General features: G+C 55.6%; 8 protein-coding genes across 8 annotated transcripts; 4 read left to right on the forward strand and 4 right to left on the reverse strand.

Moving 5' to 3' along the window:
* Positions 1-1,237: 1,237 nt before the first annotated feature.
* On the forward strand, positions 1,238-2,567 carry IE81DRAFT_319139 (hypothetical protein). Its single transcript, XM_025512635.1, has 6 exons — positions 1,238-1,641; positions 1,872-1,925; positions 2,019-2,023; positions 2,119-2,138; positions 2,218-2,241; positions 2,323-2,567. Exons 1-6 carry the CDS (start codon positions 1,464-1,466, stop codon positions 2,378-2,380), a joined length of 339 nt encoding a protein of 112 aa, XP_025373417.1. The 5' UTR covers positions 1,238-1,463; the 3' UTR covers positions 2,381-2,567.
* A 1,453-nt stretch (positions 2,568-4,020) lies between these two features.
* On the forward strand, positions 4,021-4,578 carry IE81DRAFT_276293 (hypothetical protein; the record flags this gene model as incomplete). Its single annotated transcript, XM_025511466.1, has 2 exons — positions 4,021-4,135; positions 4,313-4,578. Coding segments are annotated over 2 exons (381 nt in total), but the record flags the coding sequence as incomplete, so codon positions are not given.
* Positions 4,579-6,170: 1,592 nt separating this feature from the next.
* Positions 6,171-7,120, forward strand: IE81DRAFT_279849 (hypothetical protein; the record flags this gene model as incomplete). The annotated part of the gene is made up of 5 exons (XM_025511496.1): positions 6,171-6,397; positions 6,498-6,634; positions 6,707-6,786; positions 6,875-6,898; positions 7,004-7,120. Coding segments are annotated over 5 exons (585 nt in total), but the record flags the coding sequence as incomplete, so codon positions are not given.
* On the reverse strand, positions 7,039-8,611 carry IE81DRAFT_319142 (hypothetical protein). Its single transcript, XM_025512636.1, has 4 exons — positions 8,167-8,611; positions 7,885-7,899; positions 7,761-7,815; positions 7,039-7,582 (listed from the first exon to the last, which is right to left on the reverse strand). Exons 1-4 carry the CDS (start codon positions 8,432-8,434, stop codon positions 7,477-7,479), a joined length of 444 nt encoding a protein of 147 aa, XP_025373420.1. The 5' UTR covers positions 8,435-8,611; the 3' UTR covers positions 7,039-7,476.
* A 2,015-nt stretch (positions 8,612-10,626) lies between these two features.
* Positions 10,627-11,977, forward strand: IE81DRAFT_281124 (S-adenosyl-L-methionine-dependent methyltransferase; the record flags this gene model as incomplete). The annotated part of the gene is made up of 5 exons (XM_025511510.1): positions 10,627-10,900; positions 11,021-11,106; positions 11,193-11,258; positions 11,361-11,643; positions 11,754-11,977. Coding segments are annotated over 5 exons (933 nt in total), but the record flags the coding sequence as incomplete, so codon positions are not given.
* A 401-nt stretch (positions 11,978-12,378) lies between these two features.
* Positions 12,379-16,095, reverse strand: IE81DRAFT_327331 (alpha/beta-hydrolase; the record flags this gene model as incomplete). Its single annotated transcript, XM_025515072.1, has 11 exons — positions 12,379-13,212; positions 13,294-13,517; positions 13,589-14,363; positions 14,432-14,728; positions 14,796-14,936; positions 15,002-15,169; positions 15,249-15,368; positions 15,443-15,489; positions 15,555-15,600; positions 15,678-15,787; positions 15,945-16,095. 11 exons carry the CDS (start codon positions 16,093-16,095, stop codon positions 12,379-12,381), a joined length of 2,913 nt encoding a protein of 970 aa, XP_025373422.1.
* A 977-nt stretch (positions 16,096-17,072) lies between these two features.
* On the reverse strand, positions 17,073-17,763 carry IE81DRAFT_2079 (hypothetical protein). The gene has a single exon (XM_025510946.1). The coding sequence runs from the start codon at positions 17,575-17,577 to the stop codon at positions 17,128-17,130; it is 450 nt and encodes a 149-aa protein (XP_025373423.1). The 5' UTR covers positions 17,578-17,763; the 3' UTR covers positions 17,073-17,127.
* Positions 17,764-17,939: 176 nt separating this feature from the next.
* On the reverse strand, positions 17,940-20,819 carry IE81DRAFT_343885 (Pkinase-domain-containing protein; the record flags this gene model as incomplete). The annotated part of the gene is made up of 4 exons (XM_025515755.1): positions 17,940-18,425; positions 18,493-18,761; positions 18,825-19,124; positions 19,196-20,819. 4 exons carry the CDS (start codon positions 20,817-20,819, stop codon positions 17,940-17,942), a joined length of 2,679 nt encoding a protein of 892 aa, XP_025373424.1.

The following is a 20,819-nucleotide window of genomic DNA, read 5'->3' on the forward strand; positions in this document are numbered from 1 at the left end:
CATGACTTACACTCAGTGACTCGTGACTCTGACTGCTTCCGCATGTCGTGATCGCTGCAAGCTCATTTCTGATTCACGACCTCATGATTTGATTTTGACTCGTGACGCTGATTCAAATCTTGATTCAAGATTCAAGATTGGTGATTCGGTGCAGCTTAATTGATCCGCGTGACTCGGCGCACAGACTTTTCTCCATCCGATCACGCTCACACCTTGCTGCTCTCGAACATTCCCAAGAGTGAACTCAAGACTGTACTCACACTCTGCTCCGGCAAAACCCCAGATGGGTCAAAAGCTCCGACTTGCCGACCGGCGGCATCCTTGCAGCTCGTCATGCATACATGCAGTCACGAGTAATCACGAATCGTATGCCGGGCCACCATGTACGGCACAATTATTCACACTTTGTCTTACACACTTCGACTGCTCGCTTTGGTTAAGCTCTGGCAACCGGAGGACACTCAATGACGTGGATCGCACGTTGTGGATCGGCGATACTCTCCTCATGACCTGCACTCACGACTTGACACATCGTAAGGGGCTCCCACCCGTGATATTGCTCGATCGCTTATGCGAGACTTTGACGAGCGCACGCCTCGGCGAAACTTATCCTCGTGACGTGAAGCTAGGAGAGAACCCTGATGCGTGGGTAAAACCGCTTTGCTAGCAGCGGACTGCTGGAGAAAAACAACAATCAAAAACATGCGGGCGGGCTACCTTGGTGACTGACGTCGTCGTCGAGACTCGCAGTGTTGACTGTCTGACTGAGACGACTCCGAAGCAGAGGCACGTGCGATTTGGGCAACCGACCTTCAAGGTCGTGGACGAGAGCAGTGCAAGTCGAGGCTCGGTGACTACTGATGAGACGATCGACGCAGCTTGCGTCGGAGCGACGGAAGGTCCGCGATGCAGCATGCACTTAGCAGAGCTAGGCTGCGAGATGCTCGGCGGACCGCTCGGGTACCTGCACCGCTCATGGAAGTCCAGAGTGAGTTGTCCGCCTCCACACGCACATTCCTCCACGTTTGATCGCGAGATCTTCGTGTCTATTCTGCGCTAGGTCGATGTCCGCCTTTTTGCAGGTTGAATGCATCACCTATACATCTGCCAGAAGCAGCGAAGCGACAGTCAAATCTGAATTCCGATCGCCAGTCATCAGCAGAGTCACAGCCGCCGTCTTGCTTAGATAGGTGGTGCTGCTGCTACTGTGCTCGCGGACGGCACCGGCTGAGTGAACGTCTCGATTGTTGATCCGCCCATCAGTCTGCCGTGTCTCATCAGGGTTGGGCTGAATCGGTATATCTGGCAATAACAAGCGTTGCTGACTTAGGTGACTTGTGAGTCACGCTTCGATTTTTGCGCAGCTTAAGATGACCACCATCCTCTCCTTCGTCAAAGTATAGTAAACGACAAGAAAGCATCTATCGCTCTATCACCCCATTGATCAAGACCCCCAATCAAGGATGGCTTCTCAAGAGTACTACGGAGGCGGCCAACAACCTCAGGGGTACTATCCTCCTCAAGGAGGTCAGCCAGGCTACGGTCCTGGACCCGGGTACCCTCAACAAGGCGGTTACCCACAGCAGGGCGGATACCCTCAGCCAGGAGGATATGGCGGACAACCTCCCATGATGCAGCAGCGTGCGTGTATGCTTTCCCTCGCGAAGTGTGGAGAAACGGGAGGGGAAGCGTGCGCCCTGTGGTGACTGCAACTCAAGTGCGCAGTTGGAAGGGCAGGGGCCCGCCGAAAGTCTTCAGTGTGCTCCACAACTAGATCTTTTTTTCGAAGAGGTTGGACGCAGTCGGAGCGGATTCTGATCTCACAAGGCGGTATGACGGCTCACGCTGACTGAACTCTTGGAACTCTGCAGCATACGGAGGTCAAGGCATGTCGCCTTTGCAACAGAAACAAGCATCCGCACGTGGTGAGTAGAAGAGCCCTTCGACGCCCTCCTTTTCTTCTCTACGAAGCGTACGTACTGACCTATGGTGCTCTCATGACTATGTCTGACCTTCAGACAAGGTCAGTCGATGGGATACGCAGCGTTTCAAGAGGGTGCGCATCTGATTCAAGATCCGCCTTGAACCCTTCCTTGTTTTTCGCTACTTTGAATGCAGCACGGATGCTGCGGACCTTGGTGAGTGAGAGACCAAAACTGCGTCTTCTGCAAAACATTGCTCATCTCATCCGCCCCGTCGACACTGATCCAAATTCAGCGCCGCTTGCTGCCTTGGTGCTTGGTGAGTTCCAACATCTCTATGGTACGCAGTACGCACCCAATACCCGCCCGCTCACATCCATTCATGTGCCTTTCTGTATAGCGCTTGCTGCTGCCTCGAGGATATTGCTTGCGCCGAGTGCTTGGACTGCTTATTCTAAGCATGATCTGGGACCGGATCAAGTGTGAGCCGAGGCACTGACCGGACCATGCGATGCAGCTCAATCAGCCACTGCTGCATGGACGGAGCTCGTCTAAGTGCTGTAATCTCATGTCACGAGCAGTCTTTGGTTGATGGTCACGGTCTGACATGCACAACGCACTCAAACTCTGACTGATGAATTCGTGTTTTGAGATCTTGGGTTTTGAGCCTGCGCGTATGTTACAGCTTGAGTCACGGGTGGTGAGTCCTGGGTGCACCGGCATGCGGGGATGCTAGCTGCAGCAAGCCTGAGCAATTGAGCTCTTCTGCGTTGCCGAGCCTCCAATCGAAAATTCTTCCTGCGCGTTGCGGAGCACCAGAGCGTCGTCGGTGCCCCGTCTTGCCTTGTGCTATGCTATGTTGTTATTATTATCAGGGGTTATTATTATTACAACACCGCCGCGGAGAAGAGGGAAAAAGTGCCGAGTCCGTGGAGCTAAAGCGCATGCTGCTGCTGCTGCTGCTGCTGCTGCTCGCACAGAGCAGCAAGCAAGTGCTAGGCGCGCAGATGCAGGCGTCGCGCATCTGTCGCGCGCATGCATGCAGTTTTGAGTCCAGCCCATGCAGGGGTACGAGCGAGGGGAAGACTCACGACCTGCTAGCTGCTGCTGATGGTATGCGGTGCGATGCATGACACGAGACGACCCGCCATCAGCAGCTAGGCTGGCAGCTGCGCCACGCAGCAGAGGTGTGCATCTATAGCATTGGGCTGCGTCAAAATAACTTCGCACAAATCGTATATGTAGACGTCGCTCGCGGCTGCGCTGCTTGAGTGCCGAATCTGCAACCTAGCTTCTTATGAGGATGCGCTTGCTGATGCTGCCATCAGCTTGCTGGCTGCTGAAGCCAAGCCAAGCCGGGCGCCGCTCGAGGCACAATAACTATAGACCAAGGAAATGCCTGTCGTGTTGCGCTCAGATGGCCAACAGACCCCTCTCGAGCGCTGCTTGTGTGCGTGGGTGCATGCCTACGCGTGTCTGCTGTGCTCTGCAGTCGCGATCGAGGAGAAGGAGTGGGCATCAGGCGTGATGGATATAGCGCATGCCCGACTCAACGGCGCGCAACGGGGCCTGGAAATTGTCGTATGAGCGACAAACAAGCTACGGCGTATGGCTGAACCCCGTACGCTGGCCGCCTGCATTCGCTCCCTTCGACATTCACTCACTCCTCCGCCAATCCACTCCGCTCACACAAGCCAATCCCCTTCCAATTACCCCGCCCTTCCTAACTTGCAACGTATTTGGTCCACTCTCCGATCTTATCGCCCTTCCTTTCTCGACTCGCCAGAGTATCCCTTGACGTTCATCCGACCTCTTCATCTCATCACGCCCTCAATCCGAGTCGATCGATCCCACACTCGTTATCGAACAATACTGCAATCCAGAGCCACGTCTGCTTTAATCAGCATCATCTCTTCAAGTCCTCATTCTCAACATCAAGATGCGCTCTAGTCTCTTCGGCATCCTCCTCTCCGTCTCTTGCGCTGCAAGCGTGTTGGCGTCTCACGATGGCGCTACATCGCCCCACCAAGCCCTGATGCGCCGACAAAGATCGAGCGGCAGTGGCAGCGCAAGCGGTAGCGGTAGCCCTTCTTCTGGCAGCGCTGCCGAACCAAGCAGCCCTGGACCCAACGACGTGTTCAAGGCTGGAGACCAATGCACGACTCAGTGGAGCCCTGCATCGGGCAACAAGTGGAAGAAGATGACCATCAGTCGTGCGTATCTTGACGCGGGAGGTAGATGAGGAGCAGCTCTGGTGTGTGGGGGGTAGAAGAGGCAACGGGTGACTGCCTGCGTGGGGCGAGCGTGCAGGGACTGGGCCACATCGAATATGTCCGCTATAGAAGCATAAGTACGGTTCGCTGACACTTCACCCCTGCCCACGGTTGCAGTCATGACGGGCACGAACCAGCACATGACGAAATTGGAGGATATTGCGACCAACATCGACGGTACCACGCAGACCTCCTTCTCGTGGACATGCCCAGAGGTCGAACCGTACAGCGCCATTTACTTCTACCAGTTCACCGACTCTGACGGGGCCAACCCCACCTGGTGCACTCGCTTCACCATCGCTTCGGCAGACGGAAGCACCGTTCCGCCTCCTAACGACAAGCAACCCGAGGGAGATTCTATTCCGTGGGGAGAGGGAAAGCTGGTCAACGGAGCTTCTAGTCCTGATTCGTCTGGAGGTAATGCCAGCGCTGGAGGCAATTCCAACAGCTCTAGCCAAACTAGATCGTCTGGCAGCTCTAACAGCTCTTCCGGTAGCTCCACTTCCTCCTCCAGTCGACCCACCGGCAGCTCCGCGAGCAGCAACAGCAACACCAGTAGCAACACTACCAGCAACAGCAACACCAGTGGCGGATCTAGCGGTGCATCTTCGATTCGGCCCATTGCTTCTTCTGCTGTCGCTCTCGTCAGCGTCCTGATTGGCGCGGCAATCTTGCTTTAAAAGGTCATGTGGGCGCATGCGATTGGACTTCGTCGGGGCTTTGCCGTGGTCCACAGCATCATCTCTCCTACACTTTCTAGCTGCCTTCTTTATTTGCACCTCATGCTTGATTCAGAGCATAGCGGCCACAACCATATGACCGATCGTGCTGATATTGGGTACCTCATATTCGTCGGCCTGTGACTCTTCCTCATCAACACCATCATGAACCAAAGCGTCAGCCCCACAAGTATTTGCACCACATCTCCTTCACCTCTTTGCCTGCTCATCTCTGCCCGACACATCGAGATGCGCACTCGAAATGCATACATTGTGCGATTTGCGCTCTCCTGTTTCGCAGGGCGTGAAGCCACTGCCGCAATTGGTGCGTGTCTCGCTCAGTGCAAGTGGGATAGACTCGTCGCTGCTTGTGTGGATGCGGATATGATACCCGATGCGCACGTCCCTTCATGAGAAGAGCGGCTGTTTGCACGAGCATATCGACGAGTGGCGGGCAAGAGGCGTTCAGGATTGAAGTGGACCCAAGGATGGAGGTCCAACAACATCGATAGGATGCTTGTGAATGGCGCAGGGCGTTAGTGCGACGTGCTCATGAAACAGACTGATGTGGGCAGGCGGGATTGCTCGACGCGCGCGAGCGATCTAGCTGGATCAATAAGGTGTGGAGAAGCAGCGCGCATGTTTAAGACTTGTGCATGCAACGTACCTACTGCACCCGTGGCTTGCGCAGCGGCAACGGCAACAGCAACAGCAACAGCACCCACGACATTCACTACTGCACTCACTCCTCCTTACCTGATCAGCTCGGATCATCTACGAGAGCACAAGTACATTCGGCAGCCTTGACGTTCGCAAACTCCTTGCTGTTTGCCTCCCTCGACAAGATCCGCGAGCTGTCCAGTCCGCTCGCACCGACATTCTCTGTTCCTTGGGCTCAAAGCCCAAATCCCTTTTTCCAGACTCGAAAGCTTACTAGGGACAGCATGGCCACCTTGGTGGTGAGAGACGTGGCGATGACGACGCTACCGGCATTGGGGCAAGAACTAGGGTTCGACTTCAAGGACGACGTGCCGGGTACTCCCAGATCCTCTCCACCTTCTTCTCCACTGGTAGGCACTTCAGCTTCGGCTCAGATCAACGAGATCGACGAACCTGCTCTGGTCATTTATCCCAGGGACGGCTCTAGACCTCTGGTGCAGTACGGCTCTCACTCGGTGGAGGATGTCAGCACAGCAGCAAGAGCGGCTGATACGCCATCAGCACCACATGACTGGCGAGAAGAAGATGCGATACGTATCAAACTCAGAATCAATGTGACGGAGGGATGTGGAGGGAGGATATGGCCAGCTGCGGAAGTGCTTGGCGCTTACTTGGCGAGCGACGAGCTGGAAATGTTGCAGGGCGCACAGGACGGAGATTGGAGGAGCGGTACAATCGTAGAATTGGGAAGCGGAACCGGCTTGGTGGGATTCTTGGCTGCTATGAGATTTCCTCAAGCTCGAGTTTGGGTGACGGATCAAGAGTGAGTGCAGGCGAGCAGGTCCTCTAGGCAAGGCCTCAAGCGCGTGGGCGGCGAGCAGCTAAAGCATTGACGGCCTTGTGCTGGGATTGGGGACGCGCAGGGCCATGTTGAACGTCATGGACCTCAATCACGCCTTGAATCAGGCTGCGGTGACCAATTGTAAAGTGGAGCAACTAGATTGGGGCCTTCCTGCAAGTGCCTCGATCCCCTCGAAGCCCGACGTCCTGCTGTTGGCAGGTGCGTGAAGTGGACAAAACGGCGTCGCAAAGTGCGTACACATCTTACAGTGGGACCCATTTGTCGTGACAGACTGTGTATACCTCGAGTCGGCCTTTCAGCCGCTCGTGGACACTATGGTGCAGCTTAGCAACTCCGACACACTCATCTTGGTAAGTCGGCTGCTGTCGAATACGACCACATCGGTTGCGCGCTGACCGTCATCTTCGCCATGCGGCTCACGTCGAATGGGTTGTGTAGTTCTGCTATCAGCAGCGACGCAAGGTGAGCAGCATCCATTGGCAAAAGTCGAGCTCTGCATCGGGTTGCAAGGTGCTGAAAGATTCCTGCATCAACCATTCCTTCCACCCCTGCCCCACCGCTGCACAGGCCGACAAGCGCTTTTTTGCGCTGCTCAAAAAGCATTTTACCTGGAATGAGGTCTTGTCGCCAGAAAAGAGCCGAGCAGCAGCTCCGACGCGGCTTCTTCGTGTTCGAAGGCGGTGACGCTTGATGCAAACCTGTCGAGAGCCACCTCTCGTGAATGACTGATGGTGGGTGCATCCCAACCCCCGCATTTCCTTGGCATATTGGGTTCCCGTGATCTACTTTCGAATTCTGTCCCCCCCTTCGTAATTACACGCCGCAATGCATAGCCACCTCGTTCTGTCTTTCCACACTTGCTCTCATCACCAAGTCGCTTCAACATCGTTCCTCCAGTCATTCATGCCCCACCTCGATGATACCTGTTCTGAGCCTGGTGCAGTGACTGCACGCCGCGCCGCGGCACTCTAGCCAGCGATTGCGCTCTTTCACGCCTCCTGGAGTGCGGGCCGTGTCGGTGCCTTGTGCACGCAGAAAGATTATGTGCGGATTGCGTAGGCGGTGACGGTGGCGATCAGGTCGTTATTAGCGTACATTTCGTGAATCACGACATCTCCCTCTTCCCAGTGGTATGCGGCATCGGCTGAGGTGCGAGGGCGAAGGAAATCAGCAATGCGGTCAGCGATGATGCGCGAGATGCGAGCATCAGGATGCGGACTGCCTCACCTCTGAGTAGCGCAAATGTGCCAAGCGAAATGCGTGGACTTTCAGAGGTCAGCGTTGGTGCCACGCGGCAGATCGCGCGACGCATGGCGAAGCTCACCTGCCCCCTTGACCCTTATTTTCTGAGAGTTGCACTTGTACAAGGTATTTGAAGCCTGCTCAGCGGGACAAACGCGTGAGTGTACACGCAGGTTGATCATGCTGGGTGGTCAGTGCCGGCTCACCCTTTGGTTCTATCTCTGTAGAGTGATACGCAGCCAAATGAGGTTGAGGCGTAGGAGACGCAATCGGGGAGACAGCAGCGGCAGGTGGAAAAATCGTCAGATGCAGCCTTCTCGTCAAGGGTCGACTAGTCTGCTGTCCCAATGTTGGGATTGCGCCCTCGCAGTGTTGCGCCCAACATATGGTTCGGCGCTGCGTCCGGAGCCCTGTAGACTAGCCCGTCTCACCTCCTACTGCGCACGCCTCATGTAGTGATCGCCCTGCAAGCAAGTTGCCAAACTCACCAATCATTCTGCTCTTTACATTATCCGCGATATCCCTATTGACAGCCTTCATTTTTTCCTTGTCCCTTTCCCACGCGACACCGGCCAATCTGGAGTGCAGCACCTTGTGCAATTGAACTTTCAACTTGGAACTGTCGAACGTCTTTGCGTGCATGTTGCTGGAGCTGACGACCCCTCTCGATGTCGAGCGCTGCTGTTGCGCTTGTGAGCTGCTCGCGCTTGACGAAGCTGTGCGAGAGAGAGGACGACCTTGAAGCGTCGATGACATGGTCGCTTCTTGCTAAAGCCGGAGCTGGGAACAGCTGGTGCGTGGGTGCGACACCCGTAGCTTTTGGAACGCGACGCTTGAAGATGGGTTCACGCTGTTCCTACAATCGGAGTGTCGGTCGAGTGTATTGATTGAGCGGTCCTCACAATCTGCCTTCGATGCTTGGAGTCATGAGGCTGGGTGGTTGAGCTGAATAGCGAGCGTCACCTCACCTCATCGCCCTCGATCGCCATGCATGCTGTTGATCCCTGCGCGCTTGATGTCAACACCTGTGCATGCTGCTGCTCATTAGACTCATCAAGACTCAAGACTCGTGACTCTTGACTCAAGACTGCATGTCGCGCGCTTTGATGCACAGTCACGTGTCTTGCAACACCGAACGCGTGAAAAGAAAAAAGCTTTGGCGCGGCCATTCTTCTCGCAGACATCCAGCGGTGGGGCGTCAGCGTTCTTCCTGTTCTACCACCATCTATCATCCCAACAAGTCCGCACGTAGCCAACGCACCAAGGCGGAAGGACGAGGTGCTTTGCAATGGAACCATTAGACTGCCGTGTTCGCCTCTCCTTTCTTCATTTTTGACGCATGCTGATCGGTCAGCGTGCGAAGAAGCCCTTGTCCCACCATCCACACCATCCAGACGACCCCACACGAAGCCCAGCAGTCCTGGCCTCTCCCCTTCTCTCACCTTTCATCCTCTTCGCGGGGCTCTGAGAGGGAGTTCATCGGAAGGGCGATCGATGGCCAATGGCTGTTGTGTTCAAATTGGGGTCAACATCGACTCAAAGCAGCTCATTAGGTCGCGAGGACGTGCCATGATCAAACCCCAGACGTTCGAGCATCACCCAGGGCTCCTACATTCACATTCGTGATTTGCATGCATAGGCTTCATGCACTTTATGACTCTTGACCACACTCTCGACTTGCTTCAAGACCTCACACTCAAGACTAGTAACTCCTTCGAACATGTATGCCAAGTCGCTCACGCGCACACACACACACACACACACACACACACACACACACACACACACACACACACACACACATACACACGCATCACACCTCACTTGAATCGCATGCGCGTGCAATCGCCCTCGATCAAGCTAGGTGCTCGCGCTGGGACTCTCACTCTGCCTTGCTGTGCTCAGGGGTTTGCGCGGTACTGTACGCTGGACACTTCCAAGCGTATAGCAAGCGCTTAGCCTCGCGTGTCTCTTTGATCGACTTGACGAGTTGCTGTTGCTGTTGCTGTTGCTGTTGCTGTTGCTGTTGCTGTTGCTGCAGGATGCATGCTAGCTGCTGGACCCCCACCCGCAAGGAGAGTCGTCGTATCTTTGGGTCAGAGCACGTCGACGATGACGAATACGTGTATGATACACTAGACTGTATATGCGGTACCGTGTAGCTCCTGACTTGACCGTGATACAGAGCGGTGGATGCCAGCCGTACGACGCGCGGCCGAGCACTCCATTCAAGATTCTTGATTGCTTCACATTCAGATTCTCAGGATTGTGATCGCTGCAGAAGCGCGAGCGCGAGCGCGGGCGGGCGTTGGCCGGGAGGCTGCTGCTGGCTATATATACTCGTGACGGTACTCGTGACTATGTAGGTATATACCTACAGGTATACCTATAGTTGCGAAGTAAAAAAAGTTGGCGATGCGCGGCGATCTGCGTGCGCCTGCAGCTTTAAAGTCACGAGTGCAGCTGAGCTGCTGCTCATCAAAGCTGTGAAGTTTGGCGAGGTGCAGGCAGCTGCTGATGATGGGTGCGCCATTCACATTCACGATTGTAATTACCACTCGATTGCTGTCATCAGACCAGCTCCAACCTCGACTGAGTACGCCTACTGTCACTCACGCATCTCCACTCTCACATCCCCCCGACACTGTCTCTTAAAAACAGCAGCTCGTCTCTCACCCTCAGCTCAACCTCTTTCATTCTGCAATACCTCGGGGGCGCTACAACGAAGCGTCCGCCTTTGCGCGCCCAGCAGCGACATTCCTCTCTTCGCCCGACCTCTTGCAGCAAGGCTCAGCTCTCGTCTACTTTGCAAGTACGACCCCTTCAGCGCTTTCCCCTCGAGGCGTCCACGAGTCTCTAGGCAGCGCATTTCGACACTCTCCACCGCTTTCGGTATGTCGAGCTCCACGAATGCTGCGGCGGCGCCCCTCGCGGCCGGATCAGCGCAGATGACATCTCGGGACTACTACGCCGATTCCTACGCTCACTTCGGCATTCACGAAGAGATGCTGAAAGATACAGTCCGAACGGACTCGTATCGAAATGCGATCATGAACAATCCTCATCTCTTCAAGGGAAAGACGGTGCTGGACGTCGGGTGCGGGACGGGAATCCTTTGCATGTTTGCTGCCAAAGCTGGCGCAAAAAAGGTCGTGGGCGTGGATATGAGCGAAATCATCGAACAGGCCAAGGTCATCGTGGACAAGAATGGCTTCAGCGATGGTGAGTTGCGCGCGCGCATACATCATAGCGTGGTTTTGCAATGTACCGTGCCTTTGTCGAGACCGCGAGCATGCTCATGCTCACCCTCATGTTATTCGCGCTTCCTTTCGTGCATCGCAGTCATCACCCTCGTCAAGGGCAAGTTGGAGGAGGTGGACTTGGGTTTGGGACCCAACGGAAAGGTGGACGTCATCATCTCCGAATGGGTCAGTCTACGGCATCTTCGAACAAGAACTCCCGAGTCATCGCTGATGAGAAAGCTCCACGCTGTGTCTTTCTGTCACCCAACCAGATGGGTTACGCTTTATTGTACGAGTCGATGCTCGACACCGTGCTGTTGGCAAGGGACAAATACCTTGTGAGTCACAGCATACACTTTCGAATATTGCAATCGCTCATTCCGCTCATTCACTCGGCATCCTGATCGCACTCCTTTCAATTATCCCTTCGCTGTGTTCAGGCCCCAGGCGGAATCCTCATGCCAGACAGTGCAACTCTCTTCCTCTCCGCCATTGAGGACCAAGAATACAAGGAAGAGAAAATCGGTTTCTGGGATGATGTGTACGGCTTCGACTACAGCTGCATCAAGGACATTGCTCTCAAGGAGCCTCTAGTGGACACTGTGGAACTCAAGAGCGTTGTTTGCGACCCTGCCAAAGTGCTCCACTTGGACTTGTTGAAGTGCACAAAGGAGGATTTGGCTTTCAAGTCCAGCTTCCAGCTGACCGCTACCAGGAACGACTGTGAGTGCAAGCGGACAAATACGCAGCAAGGACAGCCAAACCGCAGAGCCGCTCGAACGCGCTCTCGACAGTCCGCTGACCCGACGCTTCACTTGCTCTGCCGCATGTAGATGTTCACGCTTTCCTCGCATGGTTCGACATTTCCTTTGACGCATGTCACAAGCCAGTGCGCTTCAGCACGGGCCCGCACAGTCGGTACACGCACTGGAAGCAGACCGTCTTCTACATTCCCGGCATGCTCCTCGTCAGCGCGGGCGACAAGATCCAAGGCAACTTTGCTTGCAAACCAAACGAGAAGAATAATCGGGATTTGGACATCGAGATCGATTGGCAGCATAGGGACGAGAGGTCTGGTATGAAGTACAAGATGTAAGTGCGACGTACTCGGAACCCTTCTCACACTCGCTCCGCTGCATGCGGCGACGCGCCCACGTAAGACTGCTGACGACTCACACCACCATTAGGTCGTGATTCTCCTAATCATGTGCAGGTATTGACCACACGAGTCTGCTTGGATAGAGGCCCAAAATGCGAACAGCCAGAGCAAGAGCCGCTTCATTAGGCTCAGCGTGAAACAGAGATCCGGTCATGCGCATTGTTAATAATGCTAGAAAATACATGGGGCACGTCAAAAGACCTTGCGAGTATGCTTTGCGTGGGGATGCCAGATGATCTGACAAGGCGCTTGGCATTCTAAAGGGATCATGTTCTGGGCGCCACGCTCGAAGCAAGGTGCTAAGTTCTGCCCCTTGATGCTTCCTGTTCGTCTTCCTCCGACTCCTCGTCGCTCGAGATGACCGCCGAATTCTCGATTGCAGCGTCACCTTGAGTCATGCTGGCCAAGGCGTCCTCGCGTCGACGCTGCAACAAGCTGCTCTCCTTGACAAGCATAGCTTGGTACTTCTCATCCAACAGCGCGCTAGAAGGACCACCTCCTGCACCATTCGGCTCTTTGCTGTACCTTCGTGACCCCAAAGCGGTACCTGCGGCTTCGCGTGCCGCTCTGCGGGAAGCGACCAGGGAGCTGCTGGAATCCGAGAGTCGCCTGCGGCTGGCTGGAGAGTCGGCTTCCTCCGCTTGGGCAGCCGCCAGGTCCGATACTTGCTTGGGCCTGTCCGCCGTGTTGGTGCCGCTGAACGACGATGGTCGATGATTGCGAGCAAGCGCAGCGACAGCGGGTGGTCGGAGCTTTTCGCTCGCCCCAGTGGCGCTGGGAGAAGGCTGTCCTCTGGCGACAAGGGTCGGTGCAGATGTCTGCGAAGGGCTCGTAGGAGGCAGTTCGGCAGTGCTCGTAGTAGGGGATCGCATTGAGCGAGGGGTGAAGCTAAGAGGCTCGTCGTCATCATCGTCATCACCCTGAGCGGCAGATGCTGATAGCTGCAACGGAATGGTTTTCGCAGCGCTGGACACCGCTTGCAGCCCGTGCTCTCCATGAGCACTCTGGGTTGCGGACACTTGCTGCTTTGCAGCTATCGCGTCGAGCTCGTCATTGCGGTCGTCGAAGCTTTCAGTGATCCACAGGCCAATGAAGGTGATTATCTGTTTCGCCTCCGGAAGCAAGCTCGACATCTGGAGACGAGACAGTCCAAAACATGGGCTGAGCAATTTGTAGCCAGATCACGTCAAGGCGACAAGTGGACCTGTGCTTACCTGCAAGAAACCATGTGAATAGCCCTCGATGATGCGCATCTGAACCCAATCCTCTACGGTCTCGTCTTCAATAGGATCATGCTGCACGTGAGAAGACCCGCCAAGCGACATGCGAAGCTGTTCTCCGAATCTTGCAGAAGCGCCAGCCCTGCGACGCTTCAGTTCCGCTTGCTTCGCCAGCTTGGCCTCTCTAATGCGACCAGCCATCACAACAGTGTCGTCGCCTAACAAGAGAGCCAGTTAGCTGAGAATCAAGAGATGGCCCCGCACATGTGGCTCAAATTGAGCGACTCACAGATTGGGTCCTTTTCTCCGCACACGAAGAGACAGGGTGGAAACTCCGCGAGAAGTCGTGCCGGGGCGACGATTGGGGATAAGAAATAGTCGTGATCAAAGTCGGGCTGGCGCCTCGGGCCGACGTAAAGAATCGCCATTGCTCTCATCATCGACTGCGTCAAGATACGATCTTGAAAGTAGCCTGCCATGGAACTCATCGTCAGGCGAGTATTCACCCTCGACGTCTTTTGTCGGTCGCTCATCTCTTGATCAGCTTTGGAGGCAGCAGCTTCTAGAATCCGCTGCTGCTCTTCGGCTGCAACGATCGCAGCTCTTTCCGCCTCCGCTGCTGCGTCAGCTTCGAGATCGCTCGGGTGCCTTCGCATCCACAAGTCTTTGTCCCAGTCGCCAGAGACCGTTCCGCCAGGCTGGTGGGGCGACATATCGCCATCGTCACTTTGCGGTTCAGCCGCGGTGAACGAGGCCCGCTCTGCTAGATGCAGCTCTGCTTGAGAAGCTAGAGACTCATATCTTGAGGGCACAGAGGGCTTTTCCTTGCCTTTGCCGCCCTTGCGCGAGCCAGCGTTCTCGTGACGACCCTTGGCTTCATCCAGGTGCATGTTCGAAGAAGGCCGTCGCACCGAGGTTGAGCTTTGGCTACCTCGTCGTGAGCGTGATCGAGATCGTGCTGGATTGAGTGGCGACCCCTTACTCTTCACGGCATGGACAGAGTCGCCTGCTATAGACTCGAGGTTGACCTCACTCTGCTGCCGGAGCACCCTAATGTGGTCGGGCTGTGCGGCGACTGAGTGTCAACGATGACAGACACTTTGCAGCGGAGGTGACGAGATCCAACACTCACTTTCATCCAGCTGGAAAAGCCAAAGTTGAGACTGGGATATGCAAGTACCATCGCCAGAGGTTTCGGCAGGGCAGGAGGCTTGCTCCCTGGGCCGCCTGCCGCTTTGGTTGCGAAAGCACTTTGAATGTGGGGCTGCGGGTACTCAAGCACCTTGAATAGGGTGGCCACCGCCAGATTAGCACCAGCAGAATCACCAGTCAACACGATTCGAAATTGGGAGGCGCCCGACATGCCGATCACACTACCGCCTGACTCGTGCAGCGTGCGGTAGAGGTCATAGCATTCCTCTAGAGCGTACTGTTTCCAAGATCAAGGGCGAACGATGAGCTCGATGTCACATCCTAGGCACCGAGACACCACTCACGGGAAATGGAAATTCCGGCGCTTTGCAATAATCTACCGACAGAACGGGCCGCTGGCCTTCTTTGGCCATTTGTCGCAATCTCTCCTCGTGATGGCGCGGGTCCATGCACACAAATCCGCCACCGGGAAAGTCGAGCAAGAGCTATGGAAAGGCAGATAAGCTTCAACTTCCGCATGTTGTGATAATTTGATTGTCTATGCGCTCACCTCTTCCTCTTCGCGCAACTCCTTCTCTGTCCCGGCGTAAAAGAGCCACGCACGAGTGGGCCTTTTTGCATGCGCGCCAAGGGCGGGTCTGGGCAGTAACAGTGGTCTCGCGATGCCCAGGCTCGGTCGATGGACGACCGTGAAGGCTCGGATGTATGGATTAGTAGTCTGTACGATGTGAAGAGAACTCCACATCCATGTCAGCGGAGTAAGCAAGCGCTCGCGCTTTGATGGCGGGCCCACTCACTTTGTGCCAGGTTGCGCGAATCATCTCGATGGTACAGAAAGCTCTGAACTTCCTCAGCTTCTCGTCGGCCTCGTTGGCATACACAATGTAGTACAGAGAGAAAAGAATGCTCGCGATGTCCTGATTCGGCTCGAAGCACCCGTCAGCTTACGAGTCGGCTGCAGTAACTACGATACCCGAGAGTCGTTGCTCACTCTCAGCCACACAGGCTTGATGGTCATGGCGGTCGCGAAACCAGCGTCTGAGGTGATGAGTAGGGTCGTCAGTGTTCAAAAATCGCTGTGCCTTACTCATTCTCATATTCACCTAGTGCCGTGACGATCCATGTGACCCGGTAAAAGGAGCGAGAGTACTAGCAAATGATGCATGTGCCGCTTTAAGCTTCAGCGCCTCCGCCGGATTGCATCCCTTGCGACCACTGGAACTTACCATCCTAGCTAGCGGCTCTGGGGCGCCGAAGCCAAAGAGAGCATCGAGATGTCGAATGGCGTACACCGACGTTAGGGTCGCTACAATAATCTGCCAGGGTGACCACCGCCCTGCAAATGGAGTAAAGCATGCTTTTCAGAAACTTGCTGGCTCACAGACACCCGCGCTCTATGGACATCTCATGCACATGTGGCTCGCGAGATGTGATGCTCCACTCCTTCACGCCAGCACCTGACAGCTCCATATCAGCTTGCATCGTACACTCACGTCCCCATTTGGACAACCACAAGGTTCCCGGTACCCGCTTTGGTCCATCTCGTCCACCAGCTTTGAGTACCCAGGACCAAAAGGCAATGACGAGCAGCACCTGCAACCTCTTCAACCTGGTAGACGGTCTACCGAGCAGGTGGTCAATCATCGTGCCTTTCTGCGTCTTTACTGAGCTTTCTCGCGACTCCGGGGGCTGTCGTTCGTTGCTAATCGTAAGTGCTACCCTCCAGCGATTCCCTTGCTTCCGAGTCAAGAATTCAAGATTGGTGGCTCAGCGCGTGACGGCCATGTAGCTCTACTAACCCTGGTCGCGCCGACCGAGGACTTGGGCAGACTTGAGTAGTGGGTACGATCGGGGAAGCTAGGTGAATCTGTGTAGAGGTGAGTGGCGAATCCTTACTCGTCGACATGAGACTCTCGAGCAGGAATGAGCGAGGTTGCGAGCCCGGCCGTGCCAGGCAACCTTGTATGCTGCTTCCGTTGGGGTTGTGTGGAGGTCAAATGTGAATGTGCATCAGGCGCGGGGGAGCCCTAGATACAGCAATGACGGGTGTGAGTGAAACGGCCACTGGCAAGGCGGTTGCGCGTGAAAGCAGATCGACCCTGGCTACGGTATGGTAGCTGATCAATTTGCTCACACCGCTTTTGTGTAGGCTTATCGCTGGGTCCTCGTTGGTGGGAATATGAGCGTCACAGTCAAGAGGGAGCGGATCTTGGTGTTGCATTCAGCACGGCCCATGCTCGATTGCAGGCGAGCGCATACATCCTCCTGCATGCTGTGCGTGATGCATGCACCGTTCTTGCGTGACAGGGCGGGGCAGTACATCCGCTGCTCGGCCGGACCGCTCGGCAAGGAGAAGCAACCTCGCCCGCCCGCGTTTTGCGTTCTCAAATTTTGGTCTTGATTCGTACTGTATCGTGAATTGTGCACTTGTGCTTGCCAGTACTGCTACTACTACTGCTACTCTCTGGTACACAATGGTTGAATCGTGCACATGGTGGGCAGCAATGTCAAGTGCGACAAGGCCTCTGTCTCGCCTCGCCTCGCCTCGGGAATGGACCACTCGGTAAGAGAGCTGGACAGAATTTGAGACTCACTGACCATCATGGTGCAATCACAATCCCATCAATCAGCTGGACGGTACACTCTTGACTGAAGCACTTTGACTTTTGACTGCTATCACCAAGTCACGAGTAAGGGGTCGTCGTGCGATCGCTGCACATCGTAACCTGCAACACCCGTGACTCGAATTGAGGTCCCGGGCACGCACGCAACCTTGCACAGCAGGCAGATGCAAGGTGACCTGGGCCGGCGTTGGGCCGTCGACAAAAGCGCAGGCTGACATCTTGCATCGGGCTGCGCACTCACACAGCTAGGCAAGGACAGACGAGCGGCGCGCCGCGACCCCAGTCCAGCAGACTCGCAGCGCGTCGTCTCCCGCACGAAGCTCGCTCCCACGCTACATCCTGAAGCGAAGAGGCCAGCGAGTTTGTGGCGTTTTCCCTCTGCGAGGGGCCTCCACAACGACATGCCTGCTGCTCTCGCCATCTCACAACAGTATCGTCGATGAGCTGAGCATTCGGTCCATCGAGGAGCGTGTAATTGAGAAAGGGGAAAAGTTTGAGTCATGCAGAAGTGCGACAGCTATGATTCGAGACGTGGGGACTTGGCTGTCGCGTTAGATCAGGTCGAGTCGAGGCAGGGTTGGGATGCGGATTCTGAGAGCATTGGGGCGAAAGCACGAGAATGGAATGCGTAGGGACAGGGGACTGGATGGATGGATGTTGTTTCACGACCCGAACGACGGCGAGTCGTGTGTGCGACAAGTGACGCCAGCGATGAAACGTGGCTTGTGAGACCGTCTTGGTGAGAATGTCGGTGATCAGAATCAGTGAAGCGATGATGGGTGGCGGTGAGGCTCGACTCAAGCCAGACGGCCGATGAAGAATCTGCAGATTGGTGTACCAAGTATCGACGCCTCCGTCATGACGCTAGACCTCCATGACACGAGTGACGCTATTGAAACCTTCAAAGGGATTTGCCGCCACCGCGTCTCCATCCTCATCCTTGACATTCTTCTTGCCCGCGGAAGCCTTCATATCTCCTGCCTTGTGCTTCGAAGAAGGAGCGTCATCGCCTGCAGTGCTGTTGCCTTGCATGTCGAGGTTGAGGCTGCGGCTTTCTCGAACGGTACGGAAATTGATGGCGTCAAGCCCATTCGAGTAGGCCGGCACGATAGGTGGAGTGGTGTGCCTTAGCAAACCCCATGAGAGAGGACTGAACCACTTGTGCGTCTTGACTTCACTAGCACCAGACTGCGATCCGAGTCGTCGCATCTCGTCCTTGATGAGCAATTTGCGGATCATCGACTTGCCGAGAGAAGAGATAGGCGTTGACTCGGGGAATGCAGGTTCGTTTCGCAGCACGTTCGAGAAGGTCGCATTGCGAGAGGAGCCCTTGAACGGCGTAGTCGCAAACTGGAACAATCGCCTCAAGCGTCAGCTGGCTCGATGCTGGCAGAGGCGCGCGAAGGCTTGCACTCACGATCATCTCGTAAATGAGGATTCCCAAGGTCCACCAGTCGACTGCGCTGGTATGCCCGCACCCTTTGATGACCTCTGGTGCGATGTACTCTTCTGTACCTACGAACGAGTTCGTGCGCAGGTCTGCAATGCATGAGCGAGTGTCGACCAGAGGCGCGCTGTTTGGGGTAGCTTGCCGGATCATAGCAGGAGCGCCTCCTCGCCTCGTGGCTCTTGCAGACAAATCGAAGTCAGACAGCATCACATGGCCAGATTGATGAAGCAGAATATCTGGACGTTGCGACAAGGGTGCGTGAGCCACAGAAGCGTGATGAGGTGCAGACTGCCACTTACTTTCTGGTTTCAGGTCCCGGTAGATGAAGCCCATCAGGTGCAGGTACTCTAAGGCGGCGATGACTTCTGCCGCATAGAATCTGGCATCCTCCTCCGGAAGACATTTTCCTGGTCTGGTCTGCAAGGCGCGGAAGAATTCGCCGCCCATACAATACTCCATGCATAGATAGAGATAGTCGTCGGACTGGAAGGAATGATACAGCGTGACGATAAATGGATGATTGGAGGTCGACAAAATCTCTTGTTCGGCCATTACCCGCTTGATCTTGTTCCTCTTGATCATCTCCTTCTTTGACAACACTGCACGCAGGCAAAGTGAGCACGATCAGCGGAATGCAAGGCGCCTTGGACGTTGCAGTTGCGGTGCTTACCTTTCATTGCGTACAAGCGATCAGTCTTCTTCTCGCGCACCAAGTAGACCTTGCCGACATCCCCCTTGCCCAGCATCTTGATTTTGGTGAAGCTGCTCGGGCCGACCTCAACCTCGCGCACTTTGATGCTGTTGCTAGAATATGTTCTCCTGAAATTGGCTCTGCCAGAGGGCGCCGGACTCTGCTCGCCATTCGCTTGCAACGTGGCCAGCTTGTTGCCTGACATTGGCGGGCTCAATGGCCCGCGATGTTTTTCGCCTGAGCCGGCCTTCGCACTTCCACCCTTTTTGCCCGAGCCAGGGAACATGATCCCAGAGCGAAGCTTGGGTGTTGAGACCGATCGAGCCCCTTTCTCAAAATCTTTGGAGGAGAAAGACGTCGCATTGGAATCCATTCGGACGGGTGAGTTGGGAAAGTAACCATCCGGAGCTGTCCGATCGCCGACGGCATGAGCTACTCCAGGGGCGAGTCTTGCCTGCGGTGTCGATGGAGCTAGCGCCCCGCTCTCAGACACAGAATGCGCACCGTGACCAGAAGTGCCATTCTTGGGCGAAAGCAGATTGTTGTTGGCTGTGGGAGTAGTTGGCATCCCATCGGCGGCGGCGGCAGCCGCCGCTGCCCGCGCTTGAGCAGCAGCGACTTTGTTGGTGTCTGGTGCTGAAGAGACACGTCGCAACAACTTGGAGGCGAAACCACTACCGTTTCTGCTTCCCGGACTCGAGCCTCCATTTGTGTGTCCGCTGGTGGTGCTGCCGTTGGGGCTGGAAGGACCAGCTTGTGCAATACCTGGTAGGGTGAGATGCCCGTCATCCTCTAGCACCGCACCATCCGCGAGATCGACTGCAGGCTTTAGCTTTGAGGCGCCTGTCGAAGACTCAGACTTGTCCGCGCCGTGTGAGCGGGCTTCCTTTGGTGGCGTTGTTGTCGTAGCGCTGGTGTTGTATGCGGAACGGCTGACGTCCCGTGTGGAGCTGCCAGGGGTCTCAATAGAGCCCTCGTAAGAGTCACCAGAGAGCGAGTTGGGGTCCGCCACGACGGTACTGCCGGCGATGGGCTGGAAGCTGTGCGACGTCGCTGACGCAGAGCCTGCTCCTCGACTTGCGCTCACGGAACGTGAGCTCGGCATTGTGTGAGCGTCAGAGTCGGTGGAGCGAGCCAAATCCGAGCCGGGGCCCTTCTTGCCGATGGACCCAAATTTGTTGAGCATTGACTTCCACTTCTTGTCCTTGACGCTACCGGCAGTGCTCAGAGCAGGACTGATGGGTGCGGCCGCACTACTGCTCGTGCTTTGACTGCGGTCGCCTCTCCGTGCTTCGGAAGCTTCCAATGACTCTGCCCCCTCACTAAAGATACCTGCCTGATGGCGTTCTGCTGGTGGCGCTGTGACTGGCGCTGTCTCGGCGGCAGAAGGTGATATGGCCATGATCCCGGATGACACGGCCTGTTCGCCTGGCCCGAAATCACCATTCGCCTGACTTTGCGTGGAGATGGCAGTAGTGGAGGCGGAGGGAGGCGTTGAGAAGCCGCTGAAAAGGTCTCCGTACTCCTCGGCTGCTGCAGCGACAGCAGCGGCCTCCTTCATCGAAGCCGATGAAGAGGCTGTGTAGGGAGCTACAGAGGTCAT

The sequence above is a fragment of the Ceraceosorus guamensis genome (assembly GCF_003144195.1).
Source record: "Ceraceosorus guamensis strain MCA 4658 unplaced genomic scaffold IE81scaffold_1, whole genome shotgun sequence".
NCBI lineage: Eukaryota > Fungi > Basidiomycota > Exobasidiomycetes > Ceraceosorales > Ceraceosoraceae > Ceraceosorus > Ceraceosorus guamensis.